Source organism: Bufo bufo, chromosome 1 (genome assembly GCF_905171765.1).
Source record: "Bufo bufo chromosome 1, aBufBuf1.1, whole genome shotgun sequence".
NCBI lineage: Eukaryota > Metazoa > Chordata > Amphibia > Anura > Bufonidae > Bufo > Bufo bufo.
Genome location: NC_053389.1, coordinates 719,557,252 through 719,575,352, shown reverse-complemented (window position 1 = coordinate 719,575,352; position 18,101 = coordinate 719,557,252). Strand labels below are relative to the sequence as shown.

At 45.8% G+C, this 18,101-nt stretch overlaps 2 protein-coding genes across 2 annotated transcripts in view; one reads left to right on the top strand and one right to left on the bottom strand.

The window, feature by feature from the left end:
- The window catches only part of IQCH (IQ motif containing H), a 141,165-nt gene extending 139,500 nt beyond the window's left edge, over positions 1–1,665 (bottom strand). The window contains exon 1 of the mRNA XM_040414305.1: positions 1,494–1,665. Coding sequence (XP_040270239.1) covers positions 1,494–1,544 — 51 coding nt within the window. The 5' untranslated portion in view covers positions 1,545–1,665. The remainder of the gene's footprint in view (positions 1–1,493) is intronic.
- Positions 1,666–1,690: 25 nt separating this feature from the next.
- Positions 1,691–18,101, top strand: part of AAGAB (alpha and gamma adaptin binding protein) — a 30,488-nt gene continuing 14,077 nt past the window's right edge. Inside the window, exons 1-6 of the mRNA XM_040414306.1 lie at positions 1,691–1,831; positions 12,349–12,539; positions 15,635–15,731; positions 16,406–16,495; positions 16,580–16,663; positions 17,287–17,363. Of these exons, the coding sequence (XP_040270240.1) occupies positions 1,762–1,831; positions 12,349–12,539; positions 15,635–15,731; positions 16,406–16,495; positions 16,580–16,663; positions 17,287–17,363 (609 nt within the window). The 5' untranslated portion in view covers positions 1,691–1,761. The remainder of the gene's footprint in view (positions 1,832–12,348; positions 12,540–15,634; positions 15,732–16,405; positions 16,496–16,579; positions 16,664–17,286; positions 17,364–18,101) is intronic.

Below are 18,101 nucleotides of genomic sequence, written 5' to 3'. Positions count from 1 at the left end.
ATGTCACTATGGTTCTGTGGATAAAAGGCCATGCAGAGACACACAGCATTATAAATCATGATAATGCCATGCGCTCCTGCAAGTCCAGAGCGGAGGATCACACTCACACACGGAGCGCGATTCCCGCAATGGACTCGCTCGTGTGAAACAGCCCTTATACTTTGATTAGAAGCCCTGGGCAGGGAGTGCAAGTGTATACAGGACCTTAAGAAGGGAAGACCCTCTGGCTCTCTGGTCGGCTAGTCCAACCAATGGTGGATTATAATAGGGGCGTTTAGGTCGGCAGCCCTGGGCCTGGCATCGCTGAGGGGCCCAACGCCAACCTGAATGCCCACATACTGCAGCGGGGCATGGGAGCGCATAGTTCCCTGCCCAGCCGCCGATCACCGCCATAGGCTTCTGGCCTAGTAGGTAGTGAAATCCCGATGCAGGCGGGTGTGATGATGTCATTGCGTGCCTTCCTCATCCTGCCTTCCTCTGCGAGCAAGCGCCTGGCCCTGGACATTTTTTTTTTTTGTGCCAACTTTGGGGGACATGTGGGGGGGGGGGGGCAGGGGAGGCATATTAGTGAAGGGACAGTACATTGGGGGCAAATTACTATATGGAGGCAGTGTGGTGGAAATTACTGTGTGGGGGGCTTGCTATTGGGGAGGTACTGTAGGGGCAATTGTATTATTTTGGGGGACACTATACAGGGATTATTACCTGGAGCACAATAGAGGGTGTTATTATTACTGGAGGCACTCTAGAGGACATTATAGCTGCTGTGGACACTATAGGGACATTTGAGGTAATTTATCAAACTGGTGTAACGCAGAACTGGCTTAGTTGCCCATAGCAACCAATCAGATTCCACCTTTTATTTTTGACAGCTCTTTTGGAAATCCAGTTCTACTTTACACCAGTTTGATAAATGACTCCAATTATGTCTATTAGGGTCACTATTTCAGCAGTATAGTACCTGGGGCATTGGGGGGCACAACGGGCACAGGTATTGGGAGTGGCAGCAGGGTGACACTGTGGGGACACCAGGATGGGGAGGTTGATGGAAAAATTTAGAAATCTAACGTGTCTGTATTACTAAAACTCTGTAGAGACGAGATGCGACTGAAAGAATTAGTCATGGCGGTCTGGGTCAGAGAGAGGAGAAGAGGAAAGAGAAGGTCTACATGACAGGAGATGTCCCTGGATGTAAGAGGTATGTGGTCAAGTATTCTCCTCCATGTCTATTTTAGTTTTTGGGACCAAATTTCTGTTTAGGAGCCAATTTGTGGTATTTTTATTAGTCTGGAGATGTCATATGGCTCAGAAGCTCCCCAGCCTCTTCATACTAAAATGTAGGGAGGGGCCCAAGTTGGGCAGACAGCCCCGGGTCCAACCCTGTATGTAACTATCTCCTGTCTAGGTATCTATGCAGAAACAGTAGGTACAGTAAGTAGTCCCTGTATCTCCATACAAGATAATATAATATAACGCCACCCCGTGCCCGGTACCTGAACCAGAAGGCGGCCCACAGGGTCAGCGCCCCCCGACACTCCAGCCATGCCGCAGCCCCGCGATTAGGTCCTTTCTCCGCTTCTTCTGCTGCCATGACGACGAGACGCTCTCCGGACCATACCATTTACAACAGGGGGAGGAGGAATGTTCCATCCAGCTCCACACAGGAGGAGTAGGCCGGAAGTGCTGCAGTTGCCATGAGGAAGTTAGTCTGTTGCCATGCGGAAGTAGGCCAGGCAGTACGGAAGAGGCAGCGGTCCAGTCATGGCCTCTGTCCCTTGTGTGCTCCTCACCAGCTGTGCTACTGGATTTAACGAGGAAGACCTGGTGACACGTAAGACTGCATGTACCGTGTGTATGTGACGTGCACCGTGTGCAGGGGGCTGTAGATGTACGGAGTGAGGGGTACGCCGCCGCTATCACCCAGTGAGAGGGCCGCAGAGGACGGGGGTCCTGGGGCCTAGGGGTCCCTTCTGATCCATATGAGGGGACCAGTACTATACAGGATAGGTGGGGCCCATTGGAGCCCAAGAGCCAGGTTACAGGGGTTGTCCAGCTTGTACTAAGTCATGACCTGTCTGCAGGATAGGCCGTCACTAGCTGATTGCTGGGGTCTGACACCCGCACCCCGCCGGTCAGCTCCATTGCCTAATGTCAGCATTGTAGTGGACACAGCTAGTCATTCCCATTGACTTCAGTGGCAGTAGTGCTGTAGTAACAAGCTCCCTCCATTACACAATCGGTGGCGCTTTGTAGTTGCTGCACCCAAACGGCTGATCGGCAGGGGCGCAGGGCGTCCGACCCCACCTATCCGCTAGTGATGGCCGCCCCTTTACCCTTCTGGTGAGCTGTCCGCCGCTCATTACATCCTCAGATACTTTTCAGAGTGATGATGCAGCTCTTACCATTTTTAAAGTCCCTTTTGCAGGAGTTGGAAAGTGTCGCACGACATTCGTTGGGCCATTTTTAGGTCTAACACTTCGGCTTGAGATGTTACTCTATTTTCTACCCCTTTTCTGGAGGAAAAAAAAGTCTCAGTTAATAAAAATGACTTTGGCCTCTTGCATACGAACGTTTATTTTTTTCCGTTCCGTTTTTTTTGGTCTGTATACTGAACCATTCATTTCAATGGATCTGAAAAAAAAAAAACAGAAGGTACAATGTATGCCTTCCGTTTCCATTTTTCCGTTCCGTTTAAAGCCAGAACATGTCCTATTATGGTCCGCATAACGGAGAAGGATAGTGCTGTTCTATCACGGGCCAGCTGTTCCGTTCTGCAGAAAATGGAATGAATTTTGCAGACTGCAAAATACTGAAAAAGCCATACGGTCGTGTGCAAGAGACCTTAGGCCACTGGTGGTGAACCTATGGCACGGGTGCCAGAGGTGGCACTCAGAGCCCTCCCTGTGGGCACCCGCACTCTGGAAAAAGTCTAATATGCCTTAGACTTTTCCTGCCATTCATCAGCGCAGGGCGCACTATGAACAGCACAGGCAGTGCACTGAATGTAGTAAGGCTATTATAGCTAAGTGATAAAGTACATGGAATATATACTATATTGGACTGTAGTATTCAGGGTAAATTGCCGTGTTGGCACCTTGTGATAAATAAGTGGGTTTTGGTTTGGGCACTCGGTCTCTAAAAGGTCCGCCATCACTGCCTTAGGCTATATGCACACGACCATATTTGTTTTGCCGTCTGCAAATTGCCATTTGTGTTTTTTTTGTTTTTTTTTGTGGATCCAATGTAACAACAATGCCTAAAACAGACAGGAATAGGACATGTTGTTATATTTTTTTTTGCGGGGCTACGGAACGGACATATAGATGCAGACATTTTTTGCAGACCTATTGAAATGAATGGGTCTGCATCCTATCCTCAAAAAAAAAAGGAACGGACACGGAAACAAAATATGTTCGAGTGCACGAGGCCTTAATGTATCGGTGAACTTAAAAAAAACTTTTGACACAGTGACATATCAAAGATGATTTGATTTGTGGGGTCTGGGTGCTGAGCCCCCCACTGATTGCTAGAAGGAGGAGGGAGGAGCGCTGCCGACTCGCGCTTTCCTCGCTGCAGAAGATGGAATAGAGAGGGGCCATAGACTTTCTGCAGTGAGGACAGCGTGCTCCTTGTGAGTGCTTCTCTGTCCTTGTTCTAGTGATCTCCACAATCAAATCCTTTGATAAGTCTCTATGACATATCGAAAGTTTTTTTTTTTTTTTTTTTTTTTAAGTTTAGTGACTGATAGGCTAACACGTCCACTTTCCCACCCACTCTTTAAAACTGGAGTCACTGGTGTAAAATGCAAAATGTTGCAAATTTTATTTTTTTTCACAAATAAGGTCAAACAGTTGCAAACTCCAATTTTGTGGATTTTTTTTTTTTTTTTTTAAGCCATAATTCTTGAGTGCGGAGCTTGATAAATGTCCCCCATGTTTCCCCCCTCTCTCTCTGGATGCGGTGGCTGATGCTCAAAGTACTGAACCTTATCATCAGTTATGTGCAGCTCAGGCATTAAAAGGGTTTTCCGATATATTTTTACTGATGACCTGTCCTCTGGATAGGTCGCCAGTATCTGATGTTGGAGGAGCGACACCTGGGACCCCCCGCTGATCAGTTGAGAAGGCATTAGCACTTGTAGTAGCGCCACAGCCTTCTTCCCGCTCACCAAGCACTTTGTATAACAGCTGCACTTGGTATCGCACTCGGCCCCATTCACTTCTGTGGGACTGAGATGCACCTAGGCCTTGTGATCGGTGAACATGACTTCACATGGCCCAAGCAAAGCTGCAAGAAGGCCGCGGCATTACTGCGATCAGCGCTGCCTTCTCAGCTGATCGGCGGGGGTCCTAGTTGTCAGACCCCACCGATCAGATACTGAAAACCTATCCAGAGGATAGGTTATCAGTAAAAATATCTCGGAAAACTCCTTCAAAGATCTCTTTTAGATAGAACTTGTGTGGCCACCATTTTGTTCCAGCACTGCCTTAACTCTCTTGGGCATGGAGTTCACTAGAGCTTCACAGGTCACCACTGGAATCCTCTTCCTCTCCTCCATGACGACATCACGGAGCTGGTGGATGTTAGAGACCTTGCGCTCCTCCACCTTCTGTTTAAGGATGCCCCACAGATGCTCAATAGGATTTAGGTCTGGAGACATGCTTGGCCAGTGCAGCACCTTTACCCTCAGTTTCTTTAGCAAGGCAGTGGTCGTCTTGGAGGTGTTTGGGGTCGTTATCATGTTGGCATTCATGGTTCCCTCAATAAACTGTAGCTCCCCGCAGCCGGCAGCACTCATGTAGCCCCAAACCACGACACTCCCGCCACCATGCTTGACTGTAGGCAAGACACACTTGTCTTTGTACTCCTCACCCAGTTGCCGCCACACACGCTTGACACCATCTGAACCAAATACATTTATCTTGGTCTCATCAGACCACAGGACGTGGTTTCAGTAATCCATGTCCTTAGTCTGCTTGTCTTCAGCAAACTGCAGGCTTTCTTGTGCATCATCTTCAGCAGAGGCTTCCTTCTGGTGTACAGCTTGTAGAACAGTTCTATACCATGAGGCGCCATGTTGAACTTTCAGTGACCGGTATGAGAGAATGTGAGAACAATAACACCAAATGTAACCCACCTGATCCCCATTCACACCTGACACCTTGTAACACTAACGAGTCACATGACAGTGGGGAGGGAAAATGGCTAATTGGACACAAATGCTGTACACTGATTACTTTACATTGTATCAAAGCGTCATATCTTCAGTGTTGTCCCATTAAAAGATATTATACACATTTTTGTAAAACTTTTATGTGTAACTGCATATCTACAGTGCATGTTGCTGCGGCCTTGTGCAAAAATAAAAAATTAAGTTAGAGTTTTTCCCCATCAATCTCTCAGTGAAAATGTAAAAACAACAATAGATTGCTAATTTATTCAAAATGGAAAAACTAAAATCTTGATTGACCTAAGTATTCAGATCCTTTACTCAGGATTAGTTGAAACACCAGTCTTCTTGGGTATGATGCCACAAGGTTTGCACACCTGGATTTAGGGATTTTCTGCCATTCTTCTCTGCAGATCCTCACAAGCTCTGTCAGATCGGATGAGGATTTTTGGTGGACAGCCATTTTCCAGACCCTCCAGAGATGTCTGGGTTCAAGTCAGGGCTCTGGCTGGGATATTCGAGGACATTCACAGCGTTGTATCTAAGCCACTCCTGTGTTGTCTTGGCTGTGTGCTTAGGATCATTGTCTTGTTGGAAGGTGACCACCACCATGCTTCACTGGATGATCCTCCGCTCTGGACTTGCAGGAGCGCACGGCATTATCATGATGTATAATGCTATGTGTCTCTGCTTGACCTTATTTCTACAGAATCATACTGACCGCTTTATGTCACTATGGTTCTGTGGATAAAAGGCCATGCAGAGACACATAGCATTATAATTTATGATAATGCCGTGTATTCTGTCCAGAGCGGAGGATCACACTCGCACACGGAGCGCGATTCCCGCAACGGACTCGCTTGTGTGAAACAGCCCTTAGAATTCAGGCTCACTCTTGGTTTCATCACAACAGAGAATAATCTTGTTTCTCACAATCAGAGTCCTTTAGGTGCTTTTTTGCAAACTTATATTGAGAAGAGGCATTTTTCTGGCCCCTCTGCCATAAAGCCCAGATTGGTAGAGCGCCTTAGTGATGGTTGACCTTCTGGAAGTTTCTCCCATCTGCACACAAGATCTTTGGAACTCAGCCAGAGTGACCATTGTGTTCTTGGTCTCTTCCTCTTCTAGCAGGGTTATTCTCCCCTGATAACTTGGTTTGGTGGGGCGGCAGCTGTAGGAAGACATTTGTTTGTACCCTTCTCCAGATCTGTGCCTCCACACAATCCTGTCTATGAGCTCTACAGGCAGTTCTTTCCTCCTCATGGTTTGGATTTTGCTCCAATATGCATTGTCAGCTGTGAGATGTAATATAGACAGGGGTGTCTCTTTCCAAATCATGTCCAATCAACTGAATTTATCACATGTGGACTCCAATCAAGCTGTAGGAACATCTCAAAGATGATTAAGAGAAATGGGAGACCCCAGGTGTGACCCTAGGGTCTTGGGTCCCTTAAGTTGAAAGTGGTAGGCATCATTTCTATTCATGTAGATAATGTGACGTACAGCTGTGTATTGGGCCCTCATACTGATAGCGGGACCTCCTGTCTGCAATTCCTAGCGGTAATATCACATGCTTTTGTGTACTGTATATTTTTGGATCAGTGGCTTCTTGGTTGAACCTGATAAACGTGTCCAGTGGTCCACACCATAGACTCCATAGTCCTACTGCTGGGACCCCAGCTAGTCATTAGAAAGGGCTCCAGTGTCAGCTGTAGGCAAGCATAGGAAGAGAGCAGCGGCACCTGCCATACTAGTCTGGACTGAGCAATGGCAGAAGCCAGTCTCTGTAGACTTCTATGGAGACATGTAGGGCACCTCTTGTGGACATAGTGTTTCCTCTTACTTTTGCCTAACTTTAGGACCCAGTGAGGGTCATAATCCCACCAATCAGACATCTAATAACCTTAACTTTCCCCAGATGGCAGGGGAACAGTGGATTGGGCATGTTGGATTTCATCATGGACAGAGGTTAAGCTGTCATCTGTGGCTTATTCCCCTCTCCTTTTTGAGAACACGTGCATGCTCAATTGAATACATAGGTTTGGGAAATGCAACGGATTAGCTGCATTGGTAGTCGGTAGTCCCCCACCGGCCTCACAGGCTCACTATGCTTGTCTTCTCTTTCTGCAATGCTTTACACTGCAGCTCTGATTGTTTAGATTGGCTGTGGATTACTTAAGGAGCATGTTCACTGCTCTATTGAGCAGGCAGTTATTGGGAAGAAAGCATTCCTTCCCAGTAACTGCCTGCTCGTGAGAAAGCAAGATCTGCTGCCCAGAAACGATGATTGAGGTGTCCGCACCAAAGATCATGTCACCGATGAAGAAGCGTTTTGCACCTTTACGTGAACAGATCACTGGGAACGAGCGTTCGTGGTATTATTCCTTCCTGATAATCTGCCCAATAGTCGTGGAGTGTAAGCGCGCCCTTACGCAGATTTTATTGGAAACCTGATTTTCATTACAGTAAGGACAGAAGGACTATAAACTACAACGGAGCGTAAGAAGATTTGTCAATTCGATGCCAGAACCTGGATGTCCACTTTTACGATGGGTGCAATGTTTTTTTTGGAGCAGACATGAAGGAGTCAGCCTTTAATTTGCTGAACCTTCCATTAAGCTCCTGGCACGCTTGGTGTAGACTGACCCGAAGATCGCATCTTTCGGCAAAGGGGGTGACAACAAGCCGGTTGTCGGGAAACCTGACAGAAGCCTTTTTTGTGTTGTGTGCATATTTCTCGCTCCCATTCGGTTCCTCTCGGGAGCCAGGCTCGGAGGGCACACGTTCAAAGCACATTCCTGGGCTAACATTTGTTTTGGAGGAGCAGCCTGTCTGAGAAGGCAGCCCTGTATTTTACAAGTGTCTGCGAGGCGGGCACCGCTCCTTAGTTTGGAAGACTTGAAAGTCAGTAGGAAACGCACTCAGAACTGCGCTGCTTTATCATGAGGTGCCCAGCATGGGTGTCTGTGAGCAGTTCATGATCACTGCTTGCTGTCAGTGAATGTCCTTTTACTTTAAGAGCCTGAATACTTGTTGTGAGCCTGTCCAGCCGGCACCAGTGAACATCTCATTGAAGGGGTTTCCAATATAAGTAATGGCATATTGCTGGCATGTACCATAACTTACGGATTAGTGGGGCACTCGCAGATCACCAGACTTAAGCAGGTGCATCGCAGGTGAAGTACAACGCGGCACATTTATCAAGCTTGCCTTTTGTTTTTTTGTTTTTTTTACTAAAACCAAAAACAAACAAACAGGCATATTCATTTATTATCCATGAATAAATCAGGCTTTTCTTTTTTGGTTTAAGTCTGACCTCTAGTGGTCGTTTTCTTGTACGACCGCTTCATATTCACTAAGACTGGTCTAATTAGTATGAGCATAAAAATGTGGCGCTAGTGAGCTGAAATTAGGCACACATCTCTGTGAAAGTAGGCAAAATGTGGTGCAGCTCGCCACTCAAAATAGAGGCAGAAAAGTACGCCAGTCCTGAAGTAGAGTAGATATTAGACTGTTTTTACACCTAAATCGGGCGCAAACTAAATCGCACCTACGTAAATAGGTGCAAAAGTTATAAAACTTGTGAATTAGGCTACTTTCACACTAGCGTTCGGGTGTCCGCTCGTGCGCTCCGTTTGAAGGGGCTCACGAGCGGCCCCGAACGCATCCGTCTGGCCCCAATGCATTCTCAGTGGAGGCGGATCCACTGAGAATGCATCCGCCTGCCAGCGCTCAGCCTCCGCTCCGCTCAGTGAGCGGACACCTGAACGCTGCTTGCAGCGTTCGGGTGTCCGCCTGGCCGTGCGGAGGCGAGCGGATCCGTCCAGACTTTTAATGGAAGTCAATGGGGACGGATCCGCTTGAAGATGACACCATATGGCTCAATCTTCAAGCGGATCCGTTCCCCATTGACTTTCAATGTAAAGTCTGAACGGATCCGCTCAGACAACTTTCACACTTAGAAAATTTTCTAAGTTTTAATGCAGACGCATCCGTTCTGAACGGATGCGAACGTCTGCATTATCGGAGCGGATCCGTCTGATGAAACATCAGACGGATCCGCTCCGAACGCTAGTCTGAAAGTAGCCTAAGTCTTAAAACAAAAAATAGGGGCAACAGGCGCAAATGCCTCCAAAACAGGAGCAAAATCAGTCGGTAAATGAGACTGAAAAAAAATAAGACTGTCTGAAACATTTTTTTTGCTCTTGAAAACAGATCCACTAATCTATGATGGTGTGTGCTCCTGTGCGCACGATCCATGCCGCTCCGGGACATATGGCCCGCTCATGGACCGCATGTCTCAGAGGGCATACGGTCGTGGGCAAGAGGCCTTATCCAGAGACTGCAAGGGATCAGTAGGAGTTGTAGTTGGCGCGGCCCCACCGATAAGTAAGATATGAGAGATCCTTATCCTGATATAAAACCCCTTTGTGTGTATCTATGTTCTGTGTCTGTTAGACATAATCAGGACATGAATATGGTCTTTGAAAGTAAAAAAAATAAAAATAAAACTTGTTTCCATTCACTGATTTCAAGAGGAGATCTTGATGATAGGAGGCACTGAGACACAAAGTACGTTAGAAAGTAAACCAAGGTTAAAGGGGTTGTACCATCTCAGACATTGGGGGCATGTCGCTAGGATATGCCCCCCTGTCTGATAGCTGCGGGTCCCGGAGTTGAAAATGGAGACTTGGCTGGTTCATCTTAAACTCCCGGAGGGCGCACAGCGCATGTGCGCCCATCCTCCATTTCTATGGGAGCGCCGAAAATTGCACCCTTGGCTATTTTCGGAAGTCCCTTCGAAACAAATGGGAGGTGCACTGTGCAGGCACGGCCACCTCTCCATTCACTTCTAGGGGGCTGACGGAAATAGTCGAGCCAGTGCTTGTCTATTTTTGGCGCTTCTATAGGAATCAATGGAGAAAGGACACGCATACGCCGTGCGCCCTCCGGGACTTTGCCAGCTTCCTTCTAAGTATAGGTGTGCGTCCCAGAGCTGGGCCCGCACCTATCAAACATGGTCTGTCTGAGATGGCACAACCTATTTAAGGATGTCTTTACACGTGGCAGATATGCTGCGGGTTTTCTTCTGGAATTTCTATGTGTAGTACAGTAGCAGAAAGATTTTACAAATGCTGACGAAAACTTGACATTTGGGGTCGATTTGAAATTTGCATATTGTCAATTCACGCTGCAGGTTTCATGGTGAATCTGATTAGTATCAATGGAAAGCAATCGTCATCAGTAAGAACTTGTATCTGATGCATTACAAGTGTTTTTCTTCATATGGTGCCTGTATAATGATTACTTTATTTTTTCTTACAAATCCATTTAAAAAATGCTTATTGCAAAATGCTGGTTGGCCAAGCCTAGGCTGACAGGGGGGCCTTATTCCCTCTGGGCTGCCTTGTTCCCGGTGCCACGCTTTCTTCAGTAGTGAGCTTTCCAGTCATCCTCATGGACAGTGCATTCGGAAAGTCTTCAAACACTTTCACTTTTTGTTATGTTGCGGCCTTGTGCTAAAATAAAAACAAGGTGAGAATATTCCCCATTATTCTGCAGTCCATTACCTTTGGCAGTGATTCCAGCCTCCAGTCTTCTATGATACCACAAGGTTTGCACACCTGGATTCGGAGATTTTCTCTTCTTCTTCTTTGCAGATCCTCACATGCTCTGTCAGGTTGGATGGGGATTGTTGGTGCACAACCATTTTCCGGTCTCTCCAGAGATGTTTGATTGGATTCAAGTCAGGGCTGTGGCTGGGCCACTCAAGGACATTCACAGAGTTGTCCCTCAGCCTCTCCTGTGTTGTCTGGTGTTGGAAGGTGTACCTTCAGCCCAGTCTGAGGTCCTCTGGATCAGGTTTTCATTAAGAAGCTTTGCTCGATTCGGCTTACCCTCAGTCCTCACCCATCTCTCCCTGTCCCAGCCACGGATAACTCCCACCATGCATCACTGTTAGGATGCTATTGGGCAAGATATGAGCAGTGCCTAGTTTCCTTCAGATATGATGCTTAGAATTGAAGCCAAAAGACCAGAGAATCTTGTTTCTCACATTCTGAGGTCATTTAGTTGCTTTTTATTGCTAGATGGGCTTTTACTGAGGAGAGGCTTTTTTCTGGCCACTCTGCCATAAAGCTCAGGTTGGTGGTGCAGTTATGATTGACCTTCTAAAAGTTTCTCCAATCTTCACACAGGTTCTTTGGTGCTCAGCCAGAGTGACCATTGGGATCTTCTCTTGCCAAGGCCATTCTTCCCTGACTGATTAGTTTGGAGTGGCCAGCTTTAGGAAGAGACCTGGTTGTTCCAAACTTCCATTTAAAGGGGCTTTTACTATTGTATACTATCCCCAGGATAGGTCATCAATATCAGACCGGCTGGGCTTTGACACCCCACCGATCAGCTGTATGAGGAGACGGCGGCGCAGTGTACACATGCCGTCTCCCTTCTCTCTTCCTGCTGCTGTCTATGGTCTTTGCCGTAGACAGCAGCAGTGGACAGTAAGAGAGAAGGGAGACGGCATGTGCACACTGCACCGCCGTCTCCTCATACAGCTGATCTGATATTGATAACCGATCCTGAGGATAGATCATCATTAGTAAAAGCCTGCACAATCCCTTTAAGAACTACAGAAGCCACTATAATCTTGGGAATTTTCAGTGCAGCAGAATTTTTTTTTTTTTTTTTGTACCCTTCCTCATATCTCTGCCTCCACACAATCCTGTCTCTGAGCTCTACAGGCAGTTCTTTCCTCCTCATGGTTTGGTATTTGCTCTGATATGCATTGTCACCTGTGAGATATTATATAGACAGGGCTGTTTCTTTCCAAATCATGTCCTATCAACTGAATTTACCACAGGTGGACTCCAATCATGGTGTAGGAACATCTCAGAGATGATCGAGAGAATTCAAAGGCCCCCAGAGCTAAATTTCATTTGTCATACTAAAGGGTCAGAATACTTATGCCCATGCCAAATTTTAGTTTTTCTTTTTTAACAAATAAACAAAAATTTCAAAAATTCTCTTTTCTTTTGCAGTTTGATGGGGGAAAACATTATTTTTTTCCATTTTTTTTTTTTTCAGCACAATGCCGCAACATAACAATATGTGAAAAAACTGAAAAGCTCTGAAGACTCTCCGAATGCACTGTACATTTACACACATTTTGTTTCTTGCAGAGATCATTGGAGCAGAAGAGCTCCCTGCACCTGTACAAGAAGCTGAGGAGGTGAGACGGTACCCATGGAGGATAGACAACAAATACTACTCCGCCGATGTGAATATTTGCATTGTACCCAGCACAGCACATGTTACCCCTCAGGTGGCAGAGTCCGTCCAGGCCTTCGTTGTATACTTTGACAGCACAGTGGTAAGTGTCTGTGGGACAACTGATATGAAAGTCAGATGGGGAAATGAAATATTTTTGGTTGGGACAGTATCCTGACAGCTGTTAAAATGCTGCAAAAACAGGTTTGGATTACTGTAAAATAAAGCTTGGGATCTTTGTAGAAGGCAGAAAATAAACATTTGACGAAGCAATATTTCACGAGCGAGAGAAAAGAGGAATCTGGTACCATGAAAAATAACCCTAAACTACTCCAATGCCAGGATTGCTGAAGAGACGAGGCTTTCATATCTGTGATTATCATCTCTGAACTCCCCGTGCCCGTTAGGAGTCCTGCTGTACTATTTCTCTAGGTTTAGGAGTCCAGGGGTGCATAACAATACAGAGCTCAGACCTTTTGCTGGCTTTTAGGGGAGCGTAAATGAGCTCAGATTTAATCATTACCTCCTTGGAATCTGTCTCTTCCGCTATCTCCACATTATGGTAGTTGAGGGGGATTTCATTCTCTTTAATAAAGAAATAAAGAGAGGTACCTGGAGGTGCAGGGGCCAAAGGTGAAGCTCAGGACCGGAGATCTTCAGAAAACAGAAGGGGTATAAGGACATCAAAGAAGTTCCCTACGGAGGACCACCAAAGCTGTGAAGTACCTGGGAGCTACAGGTCAAGCCCCAGAGTAAATCAGTCATGAGCAACCTCCTCAAAAAGACCCTCTACCCTACAGTAGGGGGCATCTGAGGTCAGACGCTGAAGAGACCAGGTATGTAATGCGCAGGCTGAGAGTAGGCTTTGTAGGAGTCTTGCTACTTTTCCTTCACCTCTCACATGAGTGATTCAGCAGCTGTTCAGTAAAGGTGCGGATACCAAGGAAAACATTTCAGGCCATGTTTTTTCCTCCAAATCGGATAAACACTCTGAAATAACTTCCACTAGTTGTTTGTCTGCTGGGTGGAAATTTCAAGTACGGTATGTAGCTACCTGAAAATCCAAGGTCCCCTTTAGCCGGCCTGTACTTTTAGGTATTCGAGAACTACATATACCGCAAACCCCTAAATACACGTCTGTAGCTGTAAAGCTGTGGGCGATGCTGTGCCCTACAGCCAGCGGAGTACAGACTGCCATTTATGGGAACCTGTATTCTGCGTGTGGTGTAGCAGATACTGGATGGTAAATGTGAATTCTCTGCAGCTTTACTTCTGTATATGGAAAGGTCTGGTATATATTCACTTTATTTTTATTCAGTCCATATTTGCATATGCTTTATAAATGTTCTTTATTTTATATAATTCAGCAGAATTCTGTCTCCGTTTTCTAAACCAAAAAAAACTAACTGATGTACGTGTCTTGTGCCAGGTTTATTATGTCTCTAAAGCTACTTTCACACCAGCGTTTTTGCTGGATCCATCCAGAATCAGCAAAAAACGCTTCAGTTACTGAAAATACAACCATCTGCATCCGTTATAAACTGATCCGGCTGTATTATCGTTAACATAGCCAAGACGGATCCGTCATGAACTCCATTCAAAGTCAACGGGAGACGGATCCGTTTTCTATTGTGTCAGCCAAAATGGATCTGTCTCCATTGACTTGCAACGCCAGTCGTGACGGATCCGTCTTGTTCCGCATCCAAGGACGCACTAAAAAACGCTGCTTGCTGTACTTTTGTGTGCGTCATGGGAACGCAATGAAACTAAACGGAATGCATTCTGGTGCTCTCCGTTTCGTTCAGTTGTCCTCATTGACAATTGGGGACAAAACTGAAGCGTTTTTTTTTTTTTTTCCGCTGTTGAGATCCTATGACAGATTTCGATAGAGGAAATTGAAAACACTGGTGTGAAACTAACCTTAAACGCGTTTCAGTTCTAAAAAGTGTCTAGAAAAGGGATGAGGATTATAAGAGGTGGGGTTTAAATTCCCCAAATTTTGATAAAATGTTGGCCCAAAATATTGAAGTAAGTCAACCAAGAGGTGGTGTATGGAAGAGAAGCATCTAGCAAGATGCACCAAATTCTGGGGGCAGTCATCTGCATCAGAAGGAGCAAGGATAAGGTTGGATTTTTAAATTGTCCGATCCTCCTTTTTTTTTTTTTTTAAGCACCAACAATAGCTGACACCAACTTCTCCCCTAAGGGCACGGCTACACAGTGCAGACGATGCGGATCATACTGTGGTTCCACAGTGGAAAGTCCAGTGCGGATTTGTTGTGGACTTTGCCACGGATTTCACTCTATGCATTACAACGGGTGAAGCTCACAGTGGAAATCTGCAGCATAAGGCCTCATGCACACGACCGTTGTTGTGTTCCGTTCCGCAAAATGGGGTTCCGTTGTTTCGTGATCCGTTTTTGTTTCCGTGTGTCTTCCTTTTATTTTTCTAGGACCACCAGACATAAAGGAAAGTAAAAAAAAAAGTCTAAGACAGGTTTGCCATGCAAATGATAGGAAAAAAACGGACTCGGACACGCGGATGACAATCTTGTGTGCCTCCGCGTTTTTTAGCGGTCCCATTGACTTGAATGGGTCCGCGAAAATAATAGGACAGGTTATATTTTTTTGACGGACTGGAACCACGCATGCGGATGGCAAACGGTGCGTTAGCCGAGTTTTCAACGGACCCATTGAAAGTCAATGGGTCTGCAGAAAATCACGAAAAACGGCGCAGCGGACACGGAATAAAACAACGGTCGTGTGCATGAGGCCTAAAGTTGTCATGCTGTGGATGTAAATTCTGCACCACATGTCAATTTGTGCAGCAGTTTTTTTGCATTATGTGGATGGAATTTTTTTTTTAAGCTTTCATCCGCATTGTGGGTACTGTAAAAAGCTAGTTTGCAGCATGTCTGTCACGTATGGATGTTCCCTTTGGCAATAGCTGTCTTAGGCCTTAGGAAGTGTTTTGCAGCCCATAAACGGCAGATACCGGCCGTGTGTACGCCGCATCATGGTGCGGACTCATTGACTTCTATATCCATAGTTTGCAGACCACAAAACACTGACGGTCGTGTTAGTCTCCCCTAATTGCAAATGTCAACCCTCAATACATGACCTGTAAAACAAAGAATGTGCTTGTGTAGCCATGAATATTCTCTTCCTATAACCCGGTATTTTTACATTCCATAACAGAAGGCAGGTTTGGAGAAGGTGTCGCCTTGGCTTCCGCTGCTTGAAGACTGGTTGCTAGATGTTATGATCTTGGTATGTGATCGGGCATGTGATACAGGTGAGGAGCAGCTGTGCCCAACATGGGGTTAATAGAAAATGTCCTCGTGCCACTTGTAGCCTTCTGCGACCAGCAGTTCAGCAGTTTAGCCTGCAGAGGGCCGCTGCCTCAAGCCTAGGACCATACCACTTCAGTCCTCGTTCAGACAAGTGAGATGTTATCAATGTAGCTATCCTCACATATTTGTATCTGAATGTTATATGTCTGGACGAGAACTTATTATCCTAGTCTCTAAAGGTGGTAATTGTTTTATTACATATTTTTATGTTTTGTGGGGACTCATTTGATTTATTGTAGATGGTGTTGGGCCTCATTCAGACGAATGATATTTCTGTCTGAGAGTAGCAGCACCTGGACTGAACGCTGACCCACAAGTCAATGGGTATAGCCATTTTCTGCACAGGCCATGCTGAGAGAATTGCAGATTACACTTTCCTGCTCAACGGGTCTGCAGGAAAAACAGGCCACACACTGATGCCACCTGTGCGCGGACCGTTTAAAATATCATTTATGGTCCCCACCCAGAACACAGACAGGTTTCCTAAGTCTAGTCCATGGTAGTACGCCAGTGATGTGGGAAATGTTTTTAAGGACTGAGGTCCAGGTCACTTTAGAATTTTTGAAGCAATGCTATATAGAATGATGGTTTAATCGGATTGATGCGTTCTGTTCAGGTGTGAGCCGCCAGACTGCTCAGGAATGGTGTATACAGCATGGGTTCGAGCTGGTCGAGTTGAATCCCGAGGAGCTGCCGGATGAAGATGGTTGGTTGGAAACTTCAGTGGATGTTTTAGGCCATCAACCAAGAATTATGCTCTAACGTTCACTCTTATTATTATACCATCTAGATGATTTCCCCGAATCCACTGGTGTCACTCGGATAATTCAAGCACTGAATGCCAATGTGTGGTCCAATGTGGAGATGAAGAGCGGTACGTGGTGCAGGTAGTAGGGAAAAAATAATGCATGTAATGGTGGTTTTTAAGGCAGCTACAAGGTAAGGGTGCATTCACACGACCGTATGTATTTTGCGGTCCGCAAAAAATACGTTTGACATCCATGTTGCATCCGTTAGTTGTTTTTTTTTTGAGGATCCACTGTAACAATGTCTATCCTGGTCTGCAAACAAAATCTTTTTTGTGGGGCTGAAGAACAGACATACGGATGCAGACAGCACACGGTGTACTGTCCGCATTTTTTGCGAACACATTAAAATGAATGGGTCCGCATCCTATCCACAAAAAATGATGATCGGATGCAGAGCAAAAATACGGTCGTGTGAATGGGGCCTAAGTTTGTGCCACATTTTTATGGAGATCTGAAAACATATTGAACCAAATCACCGTCACATAACTAACGAGAAGTTTGTCGGCAGAACTAAATTTAGTGATCAAAGGACAGCATCAACGGATGGAGTTAGTTTCCTATTAGGACAATGCTCCACATCACAATATACACTACACTGGAAGATGTTCTAGGTCCAGGATTCTCCATGTCTTTGTATTTCAGATGTGTCCTCCACTTGCTGACTCAATGCATTTTCATGTCATTCCAGAACAGTCCTATGGGATCTTCAGCTCATTGACCGCCATGAACCACAGTACAGAGAGTAACGGGGATCCACAGGATAATGTTAGTGATTATGTTGTATCGCGATCCATCAGGCAATGCTGCAGTCTGGTGTTTACCATGGAATCTTACTGTGTTTCTCCTATTAAATTCAGATATGTGTATACCAGGCTTAGGCCTCCTGCACACGACCGTATGGCTTTTTCAGTGTTTTGCGGTCCGTTTTTCACAGATCCGTTGTTCCGTTTTTCCGTATGGAATATACAGTAATTACATAGATAAATTGGGCTGGGCATAACATTTTCAATAGATGGTTCTGCAAAAAACGGAACGGAAACTGAAGACATATGGATGCATTTCCATATGTGTTCCGTTTTTTTGCAGACCCATTGACTTGAATGGAGCCACGAAATGTGATTTGCGGGCAATAATAGGACATGTTCTATCTTTGAACGGAAATATGGAATGCATACGGAGTACATTCCGTTTTTTTTTGCGGAACCATTGAAATGAATGGTTACATATACGGAACGCAAAAAACGGCCAGTAAACGGGGGAAAAAAAACGGTCGTGTGCAGGAGGCCTTAAAGGGATGTTCCCATCGCAGACATTTGTTCCATATTCATCGGATATGCCACGGGTGTCTGATAGAGGTGGGCAGGTCCAGTAACTGTGATGGAATTGGGGATCCCTTTATTAAAGCCCTGTCTGATGAGGTGGTTGTCACATCCAGGCAGAGAATGAACAAAGATGTAGCTACCCTTTAATGGGAACCTGTCAGTGGGTCCTTATGCAGCTGGG